Source organism: Mobula hypostoma, chromosome X1 (genome assembly GCF_963921235.1).
Source record: "Mobula hypostoma chromosome X1, sMobHyp1.1, whole genome shotgun sequence".
NCBI classification, from domain to species: Eukaryota; Metazoa; Chordata; class Chondrichthyes; order Myliobatiformes; family Myliobatidae; genus Mobula; species Mobula hypostoma.
Window position 1 is genome coordinate 18,887,195 of NC_086128.1, and position 20,222 is coordinate 18,907,416.

Below are 20,222 nucleotides of genomic sequence, written 5' to 3' on the forward strand. Positions count from 1 at the left end.
CCATGAAACAATGTTGGCTGTAGCCCTGTACAATGAGCAGTAAGAAGGTGACCCAGGTAGGTCAAGTGACCTTGAGCCAATGGGATGGAGATCCAATGGTCCAATTGATGAAGAACAGTATTAGACTCAGGAGCTCCAAATACACAGGGGCGGTAACTCCCCAGCAGCCAGAGACCAACCATCATGGATGAGGAGGACCCCACAGACACATGGAGATCTAGATCACGAGGAATGCCTGGCCAACATAGACTCCTTTCCCAGGTAATATCTTTTCTTTTCATTGACTGTTCATGAAGGGTCAGGGAATTCTAGTAGGAAGCACACAGGTAGATAAGAGTGTGAACCCACCTGCTTTCTTAGTTGAAATAATAAAAGTTACTTGTCAGTATAAACAGATTCTCTGTGCCTCACTGATCATACAAGGGGTGATTCTTGTAACAGCTCCATTATGGGTACTAGCCTTCATAGCATTCTAACCGTTGACACAGATAAATCAAGAAATATAGTACTGTGCAAAAGTCTTAGGTACCCTAGCTAGGCACCAGATTACCATACTGACCATTATATAATGAAGTTCTTGTTGTAAGACCATAAGATATAGGAGCAGAATTAGGCCATTTGGCCCATCGAGTCTGCTTCCACCATTTCATCATGACTGATCCATTCTCTCAGCCCCAATCTCCTGCCTTCTCCCCGTATCCCTTCATGCCCTGACTAATCAAGACTCTATCAACCTCTGCCTTAAATATACCCGATGTCTTGACCTTCACAGCCACCTGTGGCAATGAATTCCACAGACTCACCACTCTCTGGCTAAAGAAATTCCTCCTCATCTCCATTCTAAAGGGAGACCCCTCAATTCTGAGGCCGTGCCCTCTGGTCTTAGACTCTCCCACCATAGGAAAGAAACTGTGCACATCTACTCTATGGGGGCCTTTCAACATTCGATAGGTTTCAATGAGGTCACCCCTCGATCTTTTGATTTCCAGTGAATACAGGCCCTAAGCTATCAGATGCTCTTCATATGGTGAGCCGTTCAATCCTGGAATCATTTTCATGAGCCTCCTTTGAACCCTCTCCAATCTCAGCTTATAAAACATCTGTGTGAAAAAAGCTTTGAGGGAACTACCAGTATCCTTTTTAACAAGTAGATAGCTTGGTTCTGTGCAAAGTCAGGATATTTGTTGAGGACATGTAATTGGCTGTGGTTTGCTGGGCTGAGGTACAAATTGTAGCATACTGTATGTAGTTTATATAATATTGGGAGGGCAGTCCTTTAAGGATTGTACGTGTGACTGGCTGATCTCTTCTTGCCCATCGGTCCCTTGAATTAAAGGTAGCCTGGACTTACCTGGGACTTTGTGCAATCCATAATGGCACAACACACAGAGGGAAGTATTTAATGGTCAGATTAAACAGCCTCTGAAGCCTCAGGTGCGACTGAATTTTGCTGGGATGAGTCTACAACCAAAACAGCAATTGGTGTAACGAGCAAAGACCCCTTGTGCATTGCTAATGTGGTGCTGATGAATTTCTACTCCTGGATATAAATGCAGTCAAGACTGGAAAGCAGCTAGCATCAGCACACAGGGAATATGGCTTTTCCCAAAGGCCCACATCTGATCAACAACAAATAGTTGAATGCATAGTTTGGAAACAGCTTTATACTAGTGTTCACCTCCACAAGGGCCTCTTCCCATTTCTTTTCATGGAACTCTGTTAGCACATCCTTCTCGAACTTCCTCCCTGTTGGGTTCCCCAGTCTCCTTTAAAGGCATCTCTGCTAGTTTGCTCATCCACTCCCTGTGGGAAGGAATTCCATATTCTAACCACTCTCTGCTGGATTGATTAGTGACTATTTTTCACACGGACAGGATCTCTAGGTGTTGGTGAAATAACCTAGGCAGCTGGAACTTCTGCAAGAGTTACCCCAACAATGAATCAGTATTCTCAAGAAAGGCGGGCACGGAGTTTGTACATCTTCTCTGTGACCGCATGAGTTCTCTCCGGGTGCTCTGGTATCTCCCGCAGTCCAAAGACGTACTGGTTGGTAAATTAATTGGCCATTGTAAATTGTCCTGTGATTAGGCTTAGATTAAATCAAGGGATTGTTGGACGGCATGGCTTGAAGGCCCAGAAGAGCCTAATCTGTGCTGTATCTCAATACATAAATAAATAAACAAACAATTGAAAAGTTAAAAAAAAACTGCAGATGCTGGTAATCGGCAATTTAAAAACACCAAGCTGGAGATGTTCAACAGGTCACGAGAAGTGATAAACAGTTGACATTACAGAATCCGAAACAGTAACTCAATTTCTCATTCCACAGATGCTGTCTGCCCTACTGAGTGTCCCCAGTATTTTCTGTTCTAAGACTTTAAAAACAAAAGGCTGAAATAACAAAATAGTGAACATTTCCAACTTTTATTACTTCTGAGAATTGAACATTAAATAAGTAAACTGCTTGACAAACATTCAATAAAGAAATGAAATTTGTTAACAAAATGTACAAAGCAACCACACCCAAATATAGATTTATATACAACCATATTTTTTAAAAATGGAGCACTTTGATTATCTGAGCTATATTAATATTTGACAGTTGTATTTGGACGTGGATACATTATCACTTGACATCAAAATATTCAGGTGAAAGGTCATGACTAGTGATCGACCAGTGTGGATGCACAATCAGTGTATATCCTAATATTCATTCCCCGGCTGTTTGCTTTGACCATGTTCACTCACTGGGGGCGGTAGAGAAAATCAGCAATAATTTATGCATGGAAATTTTGATGAAATGCACTGAGATCTCTTTTCCCCTTCCCTCTTCCCTTTCTAATCTTTTCTTGGGAATCTGTTGGCTTGTGGTTGAACTTTAGTCCTCACAAAGTAATTTCTGATATGAAGCACACCAGTTTGAGAAATCAGCACCATATTGCACCAATGGCCTATGTGTAGAGGCCAGGCCATCGAAAAAAATTAGAGTATGGGGAGTGGGGGTCTGTTATGGCACTCTTAGCAAATCTCCAGGAGAGATGATCAAAGAGCAGTAACATTGGATTGGTGTGACAGAACCAATCATTTTACCTCTTCTAACCCAACCATACAGTCTAATGAAGAAATCAGGTTAAAGGTAGGTACTGGTCAATCACCAGGCATATAAAGTGTACTGAACATCAACTGTTAAAGAAAAAAGTCTATATTTAAACACATTAGATGCAAAGTGTATAACAAAAGGGAGCATTGAAGCAGGTAAGTTAAGGCACAAAAATATAGGGTAGAACAGTTACAGACATTTGCTGTTAACTAATTTTTCAAGGAAATGCAATCAGGAAATAATTTGTAACCAATGATTTATTATCAGTAAACCAATTTGTGATGTAAGGAACATAAAATATCATTCCTTTTAGGCATGTACTCATGAGTTACATGGCTTGATGTTCAGTGGGATTGCTTCTAATTTACTTGCCTTTCTTTCACCTCATTCTGTGAAGGCTAAGGTTTGGTCATGCCAGCCCAGCTTCATCTGGGACCCGACTGCAGCGGGTACCCTACCTGTCAATCAATTGTTCTCGTGGGCTGTGAAATTCCAAGTTGGTTATCAGTCAACCACTACTCCTTGATTTACCTCAGTCTGACCCTTCACCATTGCTTCAGTCTAAATTAAAATCCATTGCCTTCTAATTCCCCTTGGGTACTGTGCCACCCAAAGACAGAAGGGACTCGTCCAGCAATGAACTTGTAGTGATACCAGGGCATTTCCAAAGGCTAAAGAAGAAGCAACAGAGTTGGAGGGCCAGAGTGCAAAAATAAGTTCCAATGACTTGAATTTTGTTGGCATTATTAGGTATTTGACTATGTATATTTCCTACAGGCAGTTGTGTTCAAAGGAAGCACAAATTAAAAATATTACAACATCTACAGGACCAAATTTTTGACTGTATCCCCTCCTTACTAGCAGCTTGGATTAGTGAATGTTCCCATAAATGCTAAAAATAATAAAAGACAATGCACCCTGCATATGGTAAAGCAAGTGCACTCATTAATTGCAAATGCTGGTCACAACCAGTTGGTTAGGATCTGTAACTGTTAAGCTCCAATAAGTGCAGCAGAGTTGGTGAGGAGTCAATATTTGGTGAGGTAATTAAATGGCACTCATGAGAATTACCTCCAATGGATACTTACTACAAATGTCCTTTACTGATTTATTGACAATGCACCTTTTAGTTAGAATCCTTCAGAGGATGATGGGAAGGTTGAGAGAAGCTGGAATGGAACATTTGACTGCAGTGATACCAGCAACTAAAACCTTTCTACTTTTTCTAAGTCTCCAGGATTGGACAGAATAAAGCTGTGTCAAATAATTTGGCATATAGTGCTCTGACGCTGATAACACCCCTTTTGCCTGTTTGAACAACACCTCTGCTCTATACAAACACTGCCTGGCCAGCAAATACTGTTGCCAGTCCCCTGTTTGTTGAATAGTTGGTTCTTTGGCAGAGAAGTGTCTCATGAAAACCCCAGAAAGCTGTGGGAGGAGGTTCCTTTGATCATTTAAGGCAATGAAAAAGATCAGTCGGCTCCACTGAGTGCATTATATGTGGAAAAAAACAAGCTAAGGGAGAGAAGGAGCAGTTTGGGGAGGGCCGATCAGGGACTGATTCTTCTACTGCTGTTTTGGCATTACACTAACAATAGGCAATAGACAATAGGTGCAGGAGTAGACCATTCGGCCCTTCGAGCCAGCACCGCCATTCACTGTGATCATGGCTGATCATCCACAATCAGCATCCAGTTCCTGCCTTATCCCCATAACCTTGACTCCGCTATCTTTAAGAGCTCTATCCATCTCTTTCTTGAAAGCATCCAGAGACTTGGCCTCCACAGCCTTCTGGGGCAGAGCATTCCATATATCCACCACTCTCTGGGTGAAAAAGTTTTCCTCAACTCCGTTCTAAATGGCCTACCCCTTATTCTTAAACTGTGGCCTCTGGTTCTGGACTCACCCATCAGCGGGAACATGCTTCCTACCTCTAGCGTGTCCAATCCCTTAATAATCTTATATGTTTCAATCAGATCCCCTCTCAGCCTTCTAAATTCCTGAGTATACAAGTCCTGAAGCAGGTATGCCACACAAACACTTGCCCCTATATCTCTTACCACTGACTGAATTCATGTGCAGATTTTCTTCATTTTCCTTTAAGCTCCATCCTGCCTTGAATCCAGTGGCAATAAACAGAGTTACAAAACACACATGGACTAAGCTGTCAACTATCCTGTGATTCTTTGCCAACGACAGTTTTAGGTGACCATTTGCTTGCCGCTGAACTTGACATTAGCTGAGACCTCCTCATCTTCCAGTGGATTAACACTTAGGAGATTAGACAATGTTGTACTTGTTCTGCTAAACAATTATTACTGGCAGAGCATGCAGGCTGTAATCAGAATTTGAGGGAGGGCAGAAGGGGAGGGATGGGAGAAATCTTGAACTAATTACAACACCTAGACATGTATCTCCTCAACCCTCTGTTCAGATAGAATCACCAGCCCTGATGTTGATCGAAGGTTTCTTCTTTGTGTTGCATTTAGGTAGCAAGAGCCTCTGGTGTACACACCTACACACCCCTCATGGATGAGTTGGAGAGGCCAAACGATTGCTTCAACTCTCTCAGGGCAGCCTCAGTGTCACTGATTATGCCATCTCCTTCTGCACCCTAGCTGCTAAGAGCCAATGGAACTGAGAACCATTTATTGCTGCTTTTGAACATGGGCTCTCAGACGCCATCAAAGATGAGTTAGCGTCCAGGGATGCGCTGAGCAATCTGGACACTGATTGACTTCTCCATTCAACTGGACAATCGCCTTTGTGAGAGATGGAGGGAATGCCATTCTGCTCCTAATGCACTCAAGACCACAGTATGGAAACTACTACCTCCACCAGAGAGCCCTCAAGTGGCCACCGCTTTGGAAGAGCTTAGAAGGAACGCAACTTGCTCAGGCTGAGTGAAACCGTAGAATGAGGGTGAAGTGTTGCCTCTATTGTGGAAAACAGGACCTCTTTAGATCAACCTGTCTTGAGCTATTGGGAAAAGTCCAAACTCATCCAGAGGAGGGAGGCCTGCGATGGGGTCCTCTTTCGCTCCCAAGACCTCAGTCACTGGTGTCCTCCTTCCCATCTCCATATCCTGGGAGGACCAACAGCATGCCCTCCAAGTCCTGGTGGACTCCGGTGCAGCAGATAGTTTCACGGACATTTCCCTTGCGACGAATCTTGTCAACCCTCTCACGAGTCTACAGTCCCCAATGGCTGTAATTGCCCTAGGTGGAAGACCTCTGGGTGATGGCAGTGTTCATCACCTCACTGTCCCCGTGCATCTCTATTAATAATCATGAGGAAACCCAACTTCATTCCATCCATTCCCCCAATTCCCTATTATCCTAAGATTCCCATAGTTAACTTGCTACAACCCACACATTGACTAGTCTACAAGAACTGTAGTTGAGTGGGGCCCTACGGTCATGTGGCCTGCCTCTTCTCTACAGCACCTTCTACATCTCCCGAGTCCTTTGGTTGTTCTGAGCTATCCCGAGTACCAGGACCTGAAGGAAGTCTTCAGTAAGAGAAGAGCCACAACCCTTCCTCCTCGTTGCCAATATGACTGCTCCATTGATCTACTCCCTGGTACCTGCCCTCGTTGAGGTAGAATATTCTCTTTCTGGTCCCAAGACGGTAGCAATGGAGGAGTACATTAAGGAGGCCCTCGCTGCTGGTATCATCCGACCATCTACTTCCCCTTTGTTTGCGTTGTGGGGAAGAAGGACAGAGGCCTTCACCCCTGTATTGACTATCATGGACTGAACAAAGACACTGCCAAGAATCTTTACCCCCTCCCATCGATGTCATTGGCATTTGAGCTACTCCAAGCAGTCACAGTTTTCACCGAGTTGGATCTCCAGAATGCCTATTACCTGGTCCACATCTGAGAAGGAGACAAGTGGAAGATGGCATTCAGCATCCCTACCGGTCCCTGAGTACCTGGTTATGCTGTTCGTACTTAGTAATGCTCTAGCTGTGTTCCAAGCCCTCATCAATGATGTCCTGTGCAACATGTTAAACTGCTTTGTTTTCATCTACCTTGACGATATTCTGGTGTTCTCCAAGTCACTCCATGAGCATGTTCATCACGTTCGACTAATCGTCCAGTGCCTCCTCATGAGCCGCCTTATGTGAAATCAGAGAAATGTGAATTCCATGCATCTGAATTCTCCTTCGTAGGGCTCATCATCCCCCAGGGTAGAATCCAGATGGATCTCAGGAAGACCAAGACATTCAGGGACTAGCGACAAACCCTCTTCTGTCATGTAGGTACAATGCTTCCTTGGTTTTGCCAAGTTTTACCAACGATTCATCCATAACTCTAGCTCTATAGCACCACCTCTCATTACCCTGACCAAAAAAAGGCCACCACCCAGTTCACCTGAACTTCTGAAGCAGAAGGAGCCTTCTTGGAGCTCAGGAAGCATTTCACTACTACCCCACCCCTGGAACTCCTTGATCCTACTCTCCCTTCCATAGTTAAGGTGGATGTAGGTGTTGGAGCAGTGTTGTCTCAACAGACATCTGACAAGCTCCATCCACATGCCTTCTACTCTCATTGTCTTGCACCCACAGAAAGAAACTTTGTAGGTAACAGGGAACTCTTGGCTATCAAATTAACTTTGGAAGAGTGGAGTCACTGGCTGCATGGGGCCAGCATCCCTTCACTGTTTAGACCAACCACAAAAACCCAGAGTACATTCAGCAAGTCAAAAGACTAAACCCGGTGGGCTCTGTTTTTCAATAGGTTCAAGTTTGTCCTGTTCAGCCTGTTCCAGCCTCCGGTTCCAGAAGGGGACCCTGAGCCCATTGTTTTGAGCTCCAGGATCATGACTCTAGTTTGCTCCTGTTCCCCTGATCAATTTGGATTAACCCCACCTTTCATGTTTCCCATCTCAGGCCTATGGTTGCCAGTCGGCTGGCTCCTGCTACAAGCCACACCCCCCCCCATTCAAGGCTCATTGATGGTCAGTCTGTATACGTGGTCCACCACCTGCTGGACTCTTGCGGGGCCCATGGGTGCATCCAGTGGACTGGGAGAGTTATGAGCATGAAGAACGCTCTTGGGTTTCGGCACAGAATGTATTGGATCCTGATCTCATTCAGGAGTTCCATTATCACCACCCTGATTGTCCCTGGGGAAAGTCAGGACCTGTTCCTAGGGGAGGGGGTCCTGTTAGGACTCTGGTCTATTCTGGGGTTGGTCAGCAGGGGCAGACACAGTTCCCCAGGGGTATTTACAGACTGATTGGACTCTCTTGTTATTGATCATTGAATGCACATAACGTGTGTGTATTCAAACCCCGCTTCCTATATCTTTGCTCAGTCTTCAGTGTGATCTTGTAAGTAGCAAGAGCCTCTGATATATATGCTTTTTTTTCCCTTTTTGGGGTTTTTTTCTGTGTTTTTTTTCCGTCTGCTTACTACCTGTCATTTCTGGATCTTTCTTGTGCATCAAGATCTTGGATTACTGAACTTGTGTGTGGATTGCTACGTTTTTGAGCTGGACTGGTTGCCTGTTTTTGCCCTTGCCTGTTTTTTGTCCATCTTGGCTAAAAGAAAGTAAAACTTGCTTTTGAATCTGCACATCAACTCCAGTCTGCAGGATTCCCACACAATCCACAGTGGTAGTGTGCTGCACTTTCAACCCAGCGGCCTGAGTTCTATTCCCAATCAGGCCATCTGCCTTACAAAACGTAGATGGGACAAGACAGGAAACGTAGGAACTAAGGCACTCAGCCACAAGTGTGCTCTGCCATTCAATACAATCTCGGCTGATCTGAAAGGGCTAGTTGGAGGAAAATGTCATTTATTCCATATTTCACATCCTGCTCCATATTCCATATTTATTTAAAACATAAGACACCATTTCAGTCCACTAAGTCATTGCTGACTCACAGTGCAATCCCTTTAGCCTCTTCTCCCTCCGTTCCTATCAACTCCTCCCAGATTCTACCATTCGCACACTAAGGGTAATTTATGGCGGATAATTAACCTACCAACCCACGTCTGTGGGATTGGTTCTAGATTAAATGTGTCCATTTTGTGTTTCAGTAATGTCCAAAGAAAACTAAGCATTTGGGCACTTTAGGTTGATAGCAGCCTGAAGTTTAGCCACCTGTCTTTGCCATGGAACAACATATTTCCTGAGAAGGGCTAAAAGGTAAGACAGTGGAATGTGGCTTTCTCAAAGTACTGTACACAAGTGTGAACATCTTAACCATGAAACAAAGATTAAAGGGTTACTGAAAAGGGGTGTTGCCACTGTCCTTGTTGATATAGTCACACCGGTCGTCTTCATAGTCTGGGAAACATTGCACACCAACCTGACACTACCAAGTCTTCACTCTTGCGCAATGTCAGATAATGCACACTCTGCAACTGATGCATACATTTGATTTAACACTGTACCATACAGTAAACTGTGTTGAAGTCACTTCAGGTCACTAATAATTATTGTTGCTGCACAATAATGACTTTCTTTAAAGATTCAGTAGATGGTAATTCAGTGTCTGTACTCACAATACAGCCCCAAGGTCAACAGGACCAGTCAAATGCAATACCAGCCAATGCAGGATAAAGTCATGAAGCTATGAGACACCCTGCAGGCACAGAGGCTTCTGTACAGTTGGTGTCAGGACAACATTGAAGAATAGGAGCCCCCTCCAATTTTCCCTTCACCCTCAGCATTCTCCCCATCCCCACCGTCACCCAACCCCGTGGATTCTAGCCAATTCCACATCTCGTAGTCTGAGATTGAGATTGGTCAAGGTAAAAGGAGTGGAACTGAGCTGTGAGGAGCTGCTTAATTTTGCTATTAAAAAGGCAACGGAAGAGAATAATGGAGTGTAGATGACAGCAGACCTACTTTGTACAAACATTGAAGACCAATTCTATCTCAGGGCCTCTGCATCAGGACACACTGAGTCACCTTTGAAAACTGCAGAGAAACAGCAAAAGGTACTGTGTTGCAGGAAGTATAACACCTTCTACAACCTGGCCTGGGAAGCAGAGAATCTCAAAACAAGCTGGTGGCCAACTGGGGAAAAAAAAATACACCCTGGTTCCCCCTTAATGCTCATTTCCCAGAATAATCAGCCAGAGAGCTTTTGGCCTGACGAGAGGTGGAACTGGATTACCTGCCCACAGAATTAACATTCTCTGCAGGAGAAAGGGGACGCCAAGAGGCAATTTCTGAAGCATGGAATATACCTTGGAAAAGAAAATGCCAAATTAAAGGTGACAAACTTGTAGTCTGGTCCTGTTCGTTGGCCTGTTTTGTGAATAAGTCTCTTAATCATATTCAATGTGCCAAGACATTCAAGTGCACAGATTCATTCAGACAATAGAAAATGAAGCAAATCAGGAGGCATATTGATACGTTTCTGATTACCACAGTGGAGTATTTGAGCTTGAAGCCCAAACAAAATCAGGTTGATCCTGTTTAATGGGAGAGGAACTCTCAAATATTTCTAGGTTGGGTTTGCACATTTTCCATCCACCAACAGAGCCCACTCATAGCTATTTCCAAGGTTTGAGGACAATGCAAGTTATTGACACGTACTTGACTTGAAGTGCCTGCCCACAGGCCCTGGCTCTCTTTGAGAAGCACTATCCAGTGGGACTGGTTGAGGGCATCTAAAAGCAAAACACCGCAGATGCTGGAAATCTGAAACAAAAAAAAACCCAAAAATGTTGGAAACACTGTACTGGTCAGGCAGCATCTGTGGATAGAGAATACTTCTGATCATTGAAAGGCCGTTGACATGAAAGATCAAATCTTTTACTCTCTCCAAAGGATCTCTCTGGCCCAGTGAGTGTTTCCATCATTTTTGGTTTATACCTCTGCTTGGTGTTTGTTGCACATCCATTGCACATTTCTTAATCTCATCATTGCTCTAAGGAACAAAAATGAAACAAAAAGGGAGCATGACATGTGTTATATACCCCTGAAGGTATGAAATGATGGTCATCAAAGTAGATCTTAGACAGGGAAGAATGTTAGTTCAGGGAAACCTGAAACCTTAACCAATGCCTTTTTTCAAAGTGCACTGGAATTGATCTGATTATACTGTGGGGAAGAAACTAGCAAGGATAGGAGCATTGAAATGATTTTCGAATGGGTAAGCTAGGAGACTGCTCTGTCTGAGAAGGTCTAGAATTAATATCAGTTGGCTGTCCTTGGCATTCAGCATCAGAGGTATTTACCAACAACAGAGTGGCAGCTATGTCTAGTGCAAGAGTAAGTGCAGAATTCATGCCAAGTACTACTTTATAGTGAAACAGTGAACAGGTGCTTGAATTCAGCAGTTGAGATCAGCTCCTGGAGCGAACCAGCAGCAACAGTTTTATGGTATTAAACCTGACAAATCTAATGGACTCAGGTCTAGCTATTAATTCTGATGACTAAAGCGGACCTTTTCGGGCAATTCTTTGCTAAAAACCTCACCTTGTTTATTTGCAACTGCAGTGTAAGATAACATCACTAATCATGGGTTATGATGGATACTATTATTTCAATTGCAAAGCATAAACTATGCAACTAAAAGATCATGGCTTAAGACATTAAGACAAAATTGACCGATATAGGCAATTATTACTCCATTGGTCGCAATGTGATAGCAATTTTGAAGCAACATTTGTTTGTGCCATGCAGTCTTTAGGTATGGTTTTGTACCCAGAATTCTGTCTGAGATGTATTTCTAAACTGATAGGTCCCAAACAAAGAGCGGTGGGGCTTGGGAGGGCGAGAAGGTGAAAATAGACAGGGACAGAAAAAAGACAAAGAGGTAGGGGAGAGAAAGCTTGGAGGCAGATTGCTTCAGTTTCAAAAAACTGGTATGACTCAGGTTTAAAATATTGCAAGGGAAACATTAAAATGTGGGGGTGGGGTGGGTTTGCTGAAGGTACTTATCTCTTCCCCATGATTGTCTATTTATCCTCATAAAGTGTTCCACGAGATAACCCAGACAGTTATACTGGCAGATTCATGTGATCAAAATATCAGACCCAAACGAATGACTAAACAGATATCAAATTTGAATCTCACAAAAAGTAATAGACACTTACTTTGTTTGGAAGGAGTTATTTTGCAATTGAAGCCAGACTTGACTCTGACAAGGTGTCACGAAATGAAACATAACATGATTTCACTAAGTGACGCCATGTGTTTCTGGTCTACTTTAGTTATTAGAGAATGAGTGCCTCATGTCTGCCAAAGTGGTTGCCTTGGCCATTTTAAGACAAGACTGAAGGCCTTATTCATGCACTTAAGAGGCTCAACCTGTATGATAAATCAGTTGTAGTCTTGGTGACCCAGCTCAAACAGTGCACAGGGTACAGAATCAGACGAGGAGTTTGTGCTGACGGGGCGGAGGGAAGCTTGTCATGGCACAAAAATACTTCCATGGGCCAATGGGCCAAATGGTTGACCTTTATTTTCTTTGGTGGAATCTTGCTGTGCTAAAATTGGCTGCCACATTTCTTCCCTTAACAGCAGCAATCCCACTTAAAGATAAACAGTTCAATTAGTTGTGAACTGTTTTGGGAAGTCCAGGGGACGTGCAAGGCATCTCATCAATATAAGTTTCCCTTCTCATATTATAATGTGATATTAAGTGATTTCATCACCTCAAATCCCAGTTCCGTGTTATCCCTTCACTTTTGGCATTTTGTTTGTTGTGTCATGGACAGTCTGCATCAGACTGGCTGGAGAGAGCTTGAAAAGCAAAACACTATTTTCTTGCCCTGGAAACAAATCGAAAGGGAAGTCATCAACTAAGAACATCATACAGCCAGTTAAATGAGCTCTGAATGAGAGATAAATGGGCAGTCAACATGTCCTGTTTTAGTCACACCTGAGGAGGATCTGGTGGTTTTTCTGCTTTCTTCTCCTCACACTCAACTCTGGAAACCAAGTCACAGAATATTTTGTTGGGCATCTGAACCAGGATACCGCAGTGGCATAACAACAGGTAACATGATTTAGGTTGGGGTAAGGAGGTGGGCACTGACAGAGGGGTGGGTGCTTACTACCTACAGTATGTAAAAAAAACTAATAAGGATGACATCAAGTCTTCTAATTCAGCAGTGGTAAGCACCATTGTGATGCACAATGAGATTGTGGAAGCATCGCCAACAAAAAGTAGTCAAGCATCTGCTCTAGATTCAGGGTTCAAGTTTGCCGCTCTCACTGTCTCAGAGTGTCACCTTGTTCGTTTTCAGTGCAGCTGGTAGGTGCTATAATCAGAAACATACATGTTTGTTGGGATTTGTGAGGTTGGGGAGGGCATTGTTTTAAGCTGCTTATTAAAGTATATAAAAATAAATAAGGTTCATGAGTAGCCGTCACTGTCAATCCAGTGAGTCATCCATTCCTTCTGATATTGTGTCTTTTTTTCATCAACGTGTAGCTGTCGCTCCTCTTTTCCTATCCGCACGGCGTGGTACTGAGGGACGGTATCGATGTAACGGGAACGCTTAAAAAATCCGCACTACAAAGGACAAGAAGAGAGAATGCCATTTAATTTCTGCTTCCTGGACTGTGTAAAACCAATCAGCAAAATGGGATCTGGACAAGGGTAGTTTCTTTCAGCGACGCTTGGCATCTGCTTTTGTATGGGAGTCTTTCCCAGCCTCCTCACCACCATCACCCCACTAATCTCCACATGCCTACCCCCGTTTCTATGCAAATATGTCTAACAGGAAATTCACTCGGTTTCACTCTCTCACCTCAGAGTTATAAGGTTATGGTTCAACTCCTATTCCAGAAATTTGTATAAATAAATCAGACTGACACTTCAGTGCAGCGTTGGGGAGTGCTGCTTTGTCAAAAGCATACCCTTTTCACTGCAATGTTAAATTGAGAACCCTATCTGTGTTCTCAAGTGGGTGTAAACCATCCCATGTGTTCAGAAAGAGCAGGGAAATTTACCCCTGGTGTCCTAATTTATGCCTTAACCAACTATGGTAAAAGACGTATTATCTAGATATTATCTCACTGATACTTGTGGCAGCATATTGTGTATAAATTGTCTGCCCTACTTTACCACAGTTCAAAGGGCTTCCATTGGCCCTGAGCACTTTGGGAGATCCTGATGTACAGTACCTTCACATTAATCTTTCTCTTTCTACAGCAGACTTCTACCACAGTCAAACCCTTGATGCTGAGGCTATTTCTAGCTACATTTATCTGAGAATGGTAAACATTGCCATCTCTCCATACAACTCCAAATGGGAGATGTTCCACATCCTGTGCACTAACTCTGAGCTGAAGGAAGCCACATAATTACAGAGTCTCGTAAGTAGAGCCAACCTGTTCAAAAGCAGCCTTGGGAAACTCTTGGAAGAAAGCAAAGGAGGAAAAACAGAAAGAGAGAGAGTGTTTAATACTTCCTAAAGTGGAATTGTTGCTTTGTGGCAATGTTACTTCATGCAAATTAAATCCAGATGACCTATCAGTCCAGTTGAGCTTTATCTCAACCAGAAAGGTAAAAAACTATTTCAATAAGTAAAACAAAGCACACACAAACACACACACAAGCATGTGAGAGGACATTTCTGATTCCTTGGGGATGTAAAACATTCAAATAAAATGTATTTCATGCAAAGCATCTCAGGCTAATCTTACTGTGTACACACTGAAAACAAGTCCAAACTTCACAAGGTGTAGGGGAGAGGAAAGTCACAGAAATCAACAGAAATGCATGCCTAATGCACATCGCAAACCCGTCCATTGCTGCCTAATGACACACAGAGTGCAGGGAGTGGTGAAGAATGTAAGGATTATTACCTAAGCAAATCACATGGATTATTTTAAACATCGCAGATGATGCCCCATCACAGCAGGTGAATGTGTCCCCGCAAGAGCTCACAATGGGCTAGAGATCTCAAATAGCCTTTGGCTCTGACTCTGCGTATGCAGTGAAGATGGCTCCCAACCACCAATCTCTCCCTTCGACCAAACACAAAACCTCATTGGCATAATCAAGGCAGAAAACTTGTAGAACCCAGTAAAGAATAGGTGACTTTGCAATACAAGACAGTATTAATCTGAGGTGGTGGTTGGAGATTCACTGCATTTGCATTAAGCACTTCACAATTTGATAAAGGTGCGAGTTGAGTACTGAGTTTGGTCACCTTTAAGTTCTCAGTCAGCTTCCTGATTTATAATGGGGGTTGAAACTGTGAATTAGGGAACATCTCTTTAAGACATATTTGGCTGCTCAGTGGGAAATGCAACAGGGGTGAAATCCTCTGTCCAAATCACTTAAACTGCAGCTATCATTAGACATAATATCTACAGTTTATTTATTTATAATCCTTACACCATCCCTCCTCCACCTGCATAACAAGCACTCAATACCGTGCAAAAGACACACACTATATTCATTGACACTACCACAGAAAGCCTTTGCCCCAGATCAAGCAGGGACCTGGCACTACAATTACCGCTACAGAAGTCAGCATTATGCCTCCGTGGCCAGTTTGTCCTGGTCAGATGGCTGGGTTTGAAGATGGGCCCTGTGATATTCGGTTTCATACTTAGCCTCTTTGCTTGTTCTCTTGAAGAAACCGCACTATAAGGAAGCAACGTTGGTCCAGTGTTATGGCAGGCAAACCAAGTAGGGACGAGTTATCCGGCATCCAAAGGAACAACAGGGGTATGTGCAGAACTTGAGGCTCTCATTTCAGGAATGCAGTCAATAGAATAGCAAGTGGAATTCAATTTGGCTCAGTTTTAAGAGACATCAATGGTCAAGAACATGACTGGAGTTGGGATTTCTTATCTTCACCAGACAGCAATTTCCCTCATGAATGCCTCCTTACTTCAAATTGATGACAAAATCTCTGGATCCCATGAAAGAAATCCTGAAATGAGAGGAATTCTGAACCCTACAAACACCTCAATACCTTAACCCCAGTTTGTTCCTTTTTCATTCCAAGGCAACCACATTGTTCTGCTCAAACCACAGTTTCAAAGCACAATAATCCCTTCTACAGATTTTTAACAATCATTTGGGAAGATCTTTTTTTGGGCAATACATGTAGCAAAGTAAAAGGCCTACCCCCAAAGAATGTTTACAATTCGGTTGCAAATGGTGCCCTGACATAATCCACCCCTTACGATCAAGAATTGAAATTACAATTGTATGTCAAACATACTTGAAACTACTTCTACATTTCATATCTAACTTACAAAGACAGTAAAAGGTGATAGAACAATAAAGCCATAGCCAAATTGGCATATTATCATCAGGAGGGATCGCAGTAAATCCCAATCCAGGATAGGGAGACAGTAGCTAATACACAGGAGGATGAGTGAAGATCATATAGTATAGGAATAGGCTCCTCAGCCCACAAAGTCTGTGCTGACCATGATGCCAAATTAATTCCACCTGCCTGCACATCACCTGTATCCCTCCATTCCTTATATGTTTGTGTGCCCGTCTAAAAGCCTCTTAAACTCCACTATTGCCTCTGCTTCCACCACCATTCATAGCAGCACATTCCAGGCACCTACCACTCTCTATTTTTAAAAAAGCCTGCCCCTCACAAGTGGGAGGAAATGTGTGATACTGTGAAGTTGATGTCTATGAGATTCAAAGATGCCCCAAGATTGACCTAACTTGAGGAACAGAAAACAAATACCGCATTTCAATATCCGGCCTTACAGAAAACACCAACAAGTCACAACTCACCGATTGAGAAATGGTGACTCCAACTAAACTGATCAAAAATGATGAAGGCAATCATCATCATAATTTTCATCTGCTGATGAAATATACACCAAAGGTAGCATTGCACCTTCTAAATCTTTCATAATGCTTTGAATTGAAAGTAAAATCTGGACCAGGCTCAGATGGACTATGCTTTGTATTTTTTTACCTTCATGTTATATCTAGGTTTTAAGTGGAAAGAAACAGTTCTACTTATGTTTGAAGCCTCAGACCTCATAGGTCGAGAAATGTGAATTGGTGACACCACCAACACCCACATGTACAGATGAGATCTGTGCTTACCTTCCAAAGGAGAAAAACAAGCAGAGCCAATACCAGGATTCCTGCTAGGACAGCAATCAGTATAATCAACCAAGGTGTTTCTCCATATACTACACCTGCCTTCTCCGGATATACTGGCAAGGTAACCTGTAGAAATTAAAGGTCACAGTGGCGATTCTAATACACTCTCACAGGATTAAAAGTTAAAATCTCTGGCTATGTAGCAATTTTAAGCACATACGTGCTCAGGTGTGTTTAGTTTTTGAAATGGGTCTGGAAAAGCTACAAGGAGACAAGGTTCACAGGCAGTGAAGTCAGTGCTGTGGTTGAAGTCTCAAAGTGCTTGATGGGGAGCAGACAGGGTTAATGATGCTGCAACTTCACTGAATTTTTTAATAATTACTCTATAACTATTATGGAACTTGACATTAATTTTTTTAATGACTTCTTTTGTCTGTTTTTCATTTTAGATAGTTCCAGGCAAACTTGGTTAGAAGGTGACCCTAGTGAGGGAAAGAGGCCAGTGAGTCTAGTCCCTAGCATTCTCTTGCTGGGCGATATCCAGGCGGATTGCCCTGTCATGGTTATAGCAGAGGTGAGAGATGGGTCATACATCCATTCCCTAATGGAACATCCAGCGAATCTTTCTGTTGTATATGGTGCACCTGGAATGCAGTTTAAACAATCTCACACATTCTCTCCAAGTCTAACCCACTGTGCCAGATCTAAAAGCTGGCCTAAACCGGCAGTAAAGGCTGGATTTGTAGTTACTTCCATACCTGTGCAGCAGTCTTCTCCACCTTAAGGTTTTTAATGCTTGATTTCACACTAATGTCAGCGCGAATGACCACACGTATTTCACTGAGTGATGCGTACTCCTGTAATTTCAATGACAGGTCAACGCATCAATAAAACTGAAAAGCCTTTCTGAATTCTGCCCCCCCCCCGCCCCACTGATGTCTGAATTAAGACAAGTACGACACAAGATGATTCCTCTGTGGGGTAGTCAACACCACCATGCCTGACTATTTTCCTTCGATATCTATGTACAACGATGAAGCAAGAAGTGGTCAATAGACAGACATGAGAGAAAGGAACGTGTGCCAACATTTTCACCACTGCCGAATTTGGCAACATGTGCATAGACCTTTGAACCTGAAAGCTGCACCACGCCACCTTCCACTACTCTGTCCCAGCATCTGAGTTCATAAGAAAATACTTACCCTGAGAGAACTGCTGAGAGGGCGGTTGTGGCCTCTCTTCCACTCATCAGATATTTACTAGGACTGCTGCGTATGAGGGCCATTAGCATTGTCAATGATCCCTCCCCTCCATCCAACAATCTCTTTGACCCCCTACCATCAGGCAGGAGGTGCCGTAGCTTTAGGACAAGAACTGTTGGAATGGGAAACAGCTTCTTCCCCATAGGCCATAAGACTAACGAACTCCCTGCCACCACCCAGGTCTCATCACGTATGAAGCGCCACTAGCATTATACTGTTTACTTTTTAATTTCCATCCTAAATGCACCTTATTACTTGTTAATTTATTTGTGGTAATATTACTTTATGTGTTATGTTTGTGAGTTATATGTCCTGTGTTGTGCACCTTGGTCCGGAGGAACGTTGTCTTGTTTGGCAGTATAAATGTGTATGGTTGAATGACAGTAACCTTGAACTTGAATGATGTGACATTTCAGTTTCCCATCTCAATTGTGCTTCTGGTATTGATGAAGCTGGAAATGGATGATAACAGGAGCCTATTCAAGCCTACTTGACATTGAATTGTTTTCAATCAACCTGCATCATCATCTAAACATTCTGTTTCTGTAAAATTTCATGATATTTGTCCTGAATTCTGATAAGTCTTAAATCTCAAGGTCATGGCCACCAACAACTAGAATGAGGTGACATTTAATTGACAAACCTCCTTGGGCAGTGCTGGGAGACCTTCATCTCAGCATTCCAGGCCGGAATGATCTGGCATTACAATTGCTTGTAAAATTACCTCCAGAAAAGTGTTGTTCCACAGTCGTGCTCTTACTTTCACTTTGGTTGTGTCCAGGGTTTGCAGGGGACACTGGAAGACAACACAGTTAGCGGTCCCCTGATCACAGTCCTGTGGGTAGATGTTACACACAATTAGAAACAAAACTTACTTTTCACATTGATGCTCCGCAACAGGCATTGCAGTTTCATTAAATATTGTGTGCAGGTTTGAGCTGGTGGATGTTAATTTAATCTACTGGGAAATACTATTCTGCAGGCTTGTCTGACACACCAGAAATGGAAATTTTGAATTTTGGGCTGTAATGGTTCAGTAAACTCCCTATATTCCTTGAAGTAAAATAAAAATCTGACTCAGAACAGTTGCAATTTAAAACCTAATACTGACAGGTCTGTGAAAACAGTGGGTATAGTCGTTTGTACCTGATTTGTAAAGTGACCTATTGTGGCAAATGGCTCACGTTCTATACCTCTTGTCCTTCATATTTAATCTCTTAATTTCTTGATCCTTCATTCCCTGTTCACTTTGGAAGTGGAAATGACTCAAGAGCTCAAGGTGGCTCCAATCTTAGTCAATCAAGAGCCAAAGTTATCATAATTGGCATGGCTGCATCACATGTGCCCAGGATTGTGTTGGTTAAATATTGGTGTGGGTTGGTCACTAAACTCAATAGAAACTCACACGATTATGGATAAATCAGACCTGTGTTGGAACAAGGCAATGAACTGAGGTTATTTCTGGAGGTACTTCACTCATCTGTGTCTTTTAGTTATCTTCTACCTACGTTAAGTCTGTTTAACAGTTTGGTCAGTTACCAGGGTCAGACTCTTCTTTGTTCCTGTCTGGTGAGCAACCATTTGTCGCTGGCCTCCACCGTCTCCCTGCAGCCGTTCTGCACGAGGTTTTGCTTGGCTTCTGTTGCTAAATGTCTGCAAAGAGGAAAGGAAGATTACATGATATTGTGTCAAACCCACTTCTAAATTTCTGTTAATAAGCTTCATTCCAACATCCACTGAGAAAGATGTTAATGCATGTGCACAGTCAGGTAACAGAACTATGTACCTGAGGTAAGGTGACTTGGCTGGCACACTGAAGCATAGAACCCATTGCAGAAC

At 42.9% G+C, this 20,222-nt stretch overlaps 1 protein-coding gene across 4 annotated transcripts in view; it reads right to left on the reverse strand.

The window, feature by feature from the left end:
* Positions 1–2,415: 2,415 nt before the first annotated feature.
* Positions 2,416–20,222, reverse strand: part of LOC134340316 (integrin alpha-6-like) — a 201,604-nt gene continuing 183,797 nt past the window's right edge. For 2 of the 4 annotated variants that reach the window (XM_063037396.1, XM_063037395.1), the window contains exons 21-25: positions 19,923–20,036; positions 19,108–19,218; positions 17,880–17,978; positions 17,122–17,247; positions 2,416–13,593 (exon numbers count right to left, since the gene is read on the reverse strand). In XM_063037396.1, coding sequence (XP_062893466.1) covers positions 13,435–13,593; positions 17,122–17,247; positions 17,880–17,978; positions 19,108–19,218; positions 19,923–20,036 — 609 coding nt within the window. In that variant the 3' untranslated portion in view covers positions 2,416–13,434. Of the gene's footprint in view, positions 13,594–14,414; positions 14,441–15,550; positions 15,679–17,121; positions 17,248–17,879; positions 17,979–19,107; positions 19,219–19,922; positions 20,037–20,222 lie in introns of all 4 variants that reach the window. The other 2 variants (XM_063037397.1, XM_063037400.1) reach the window with 2 other exon arrangements.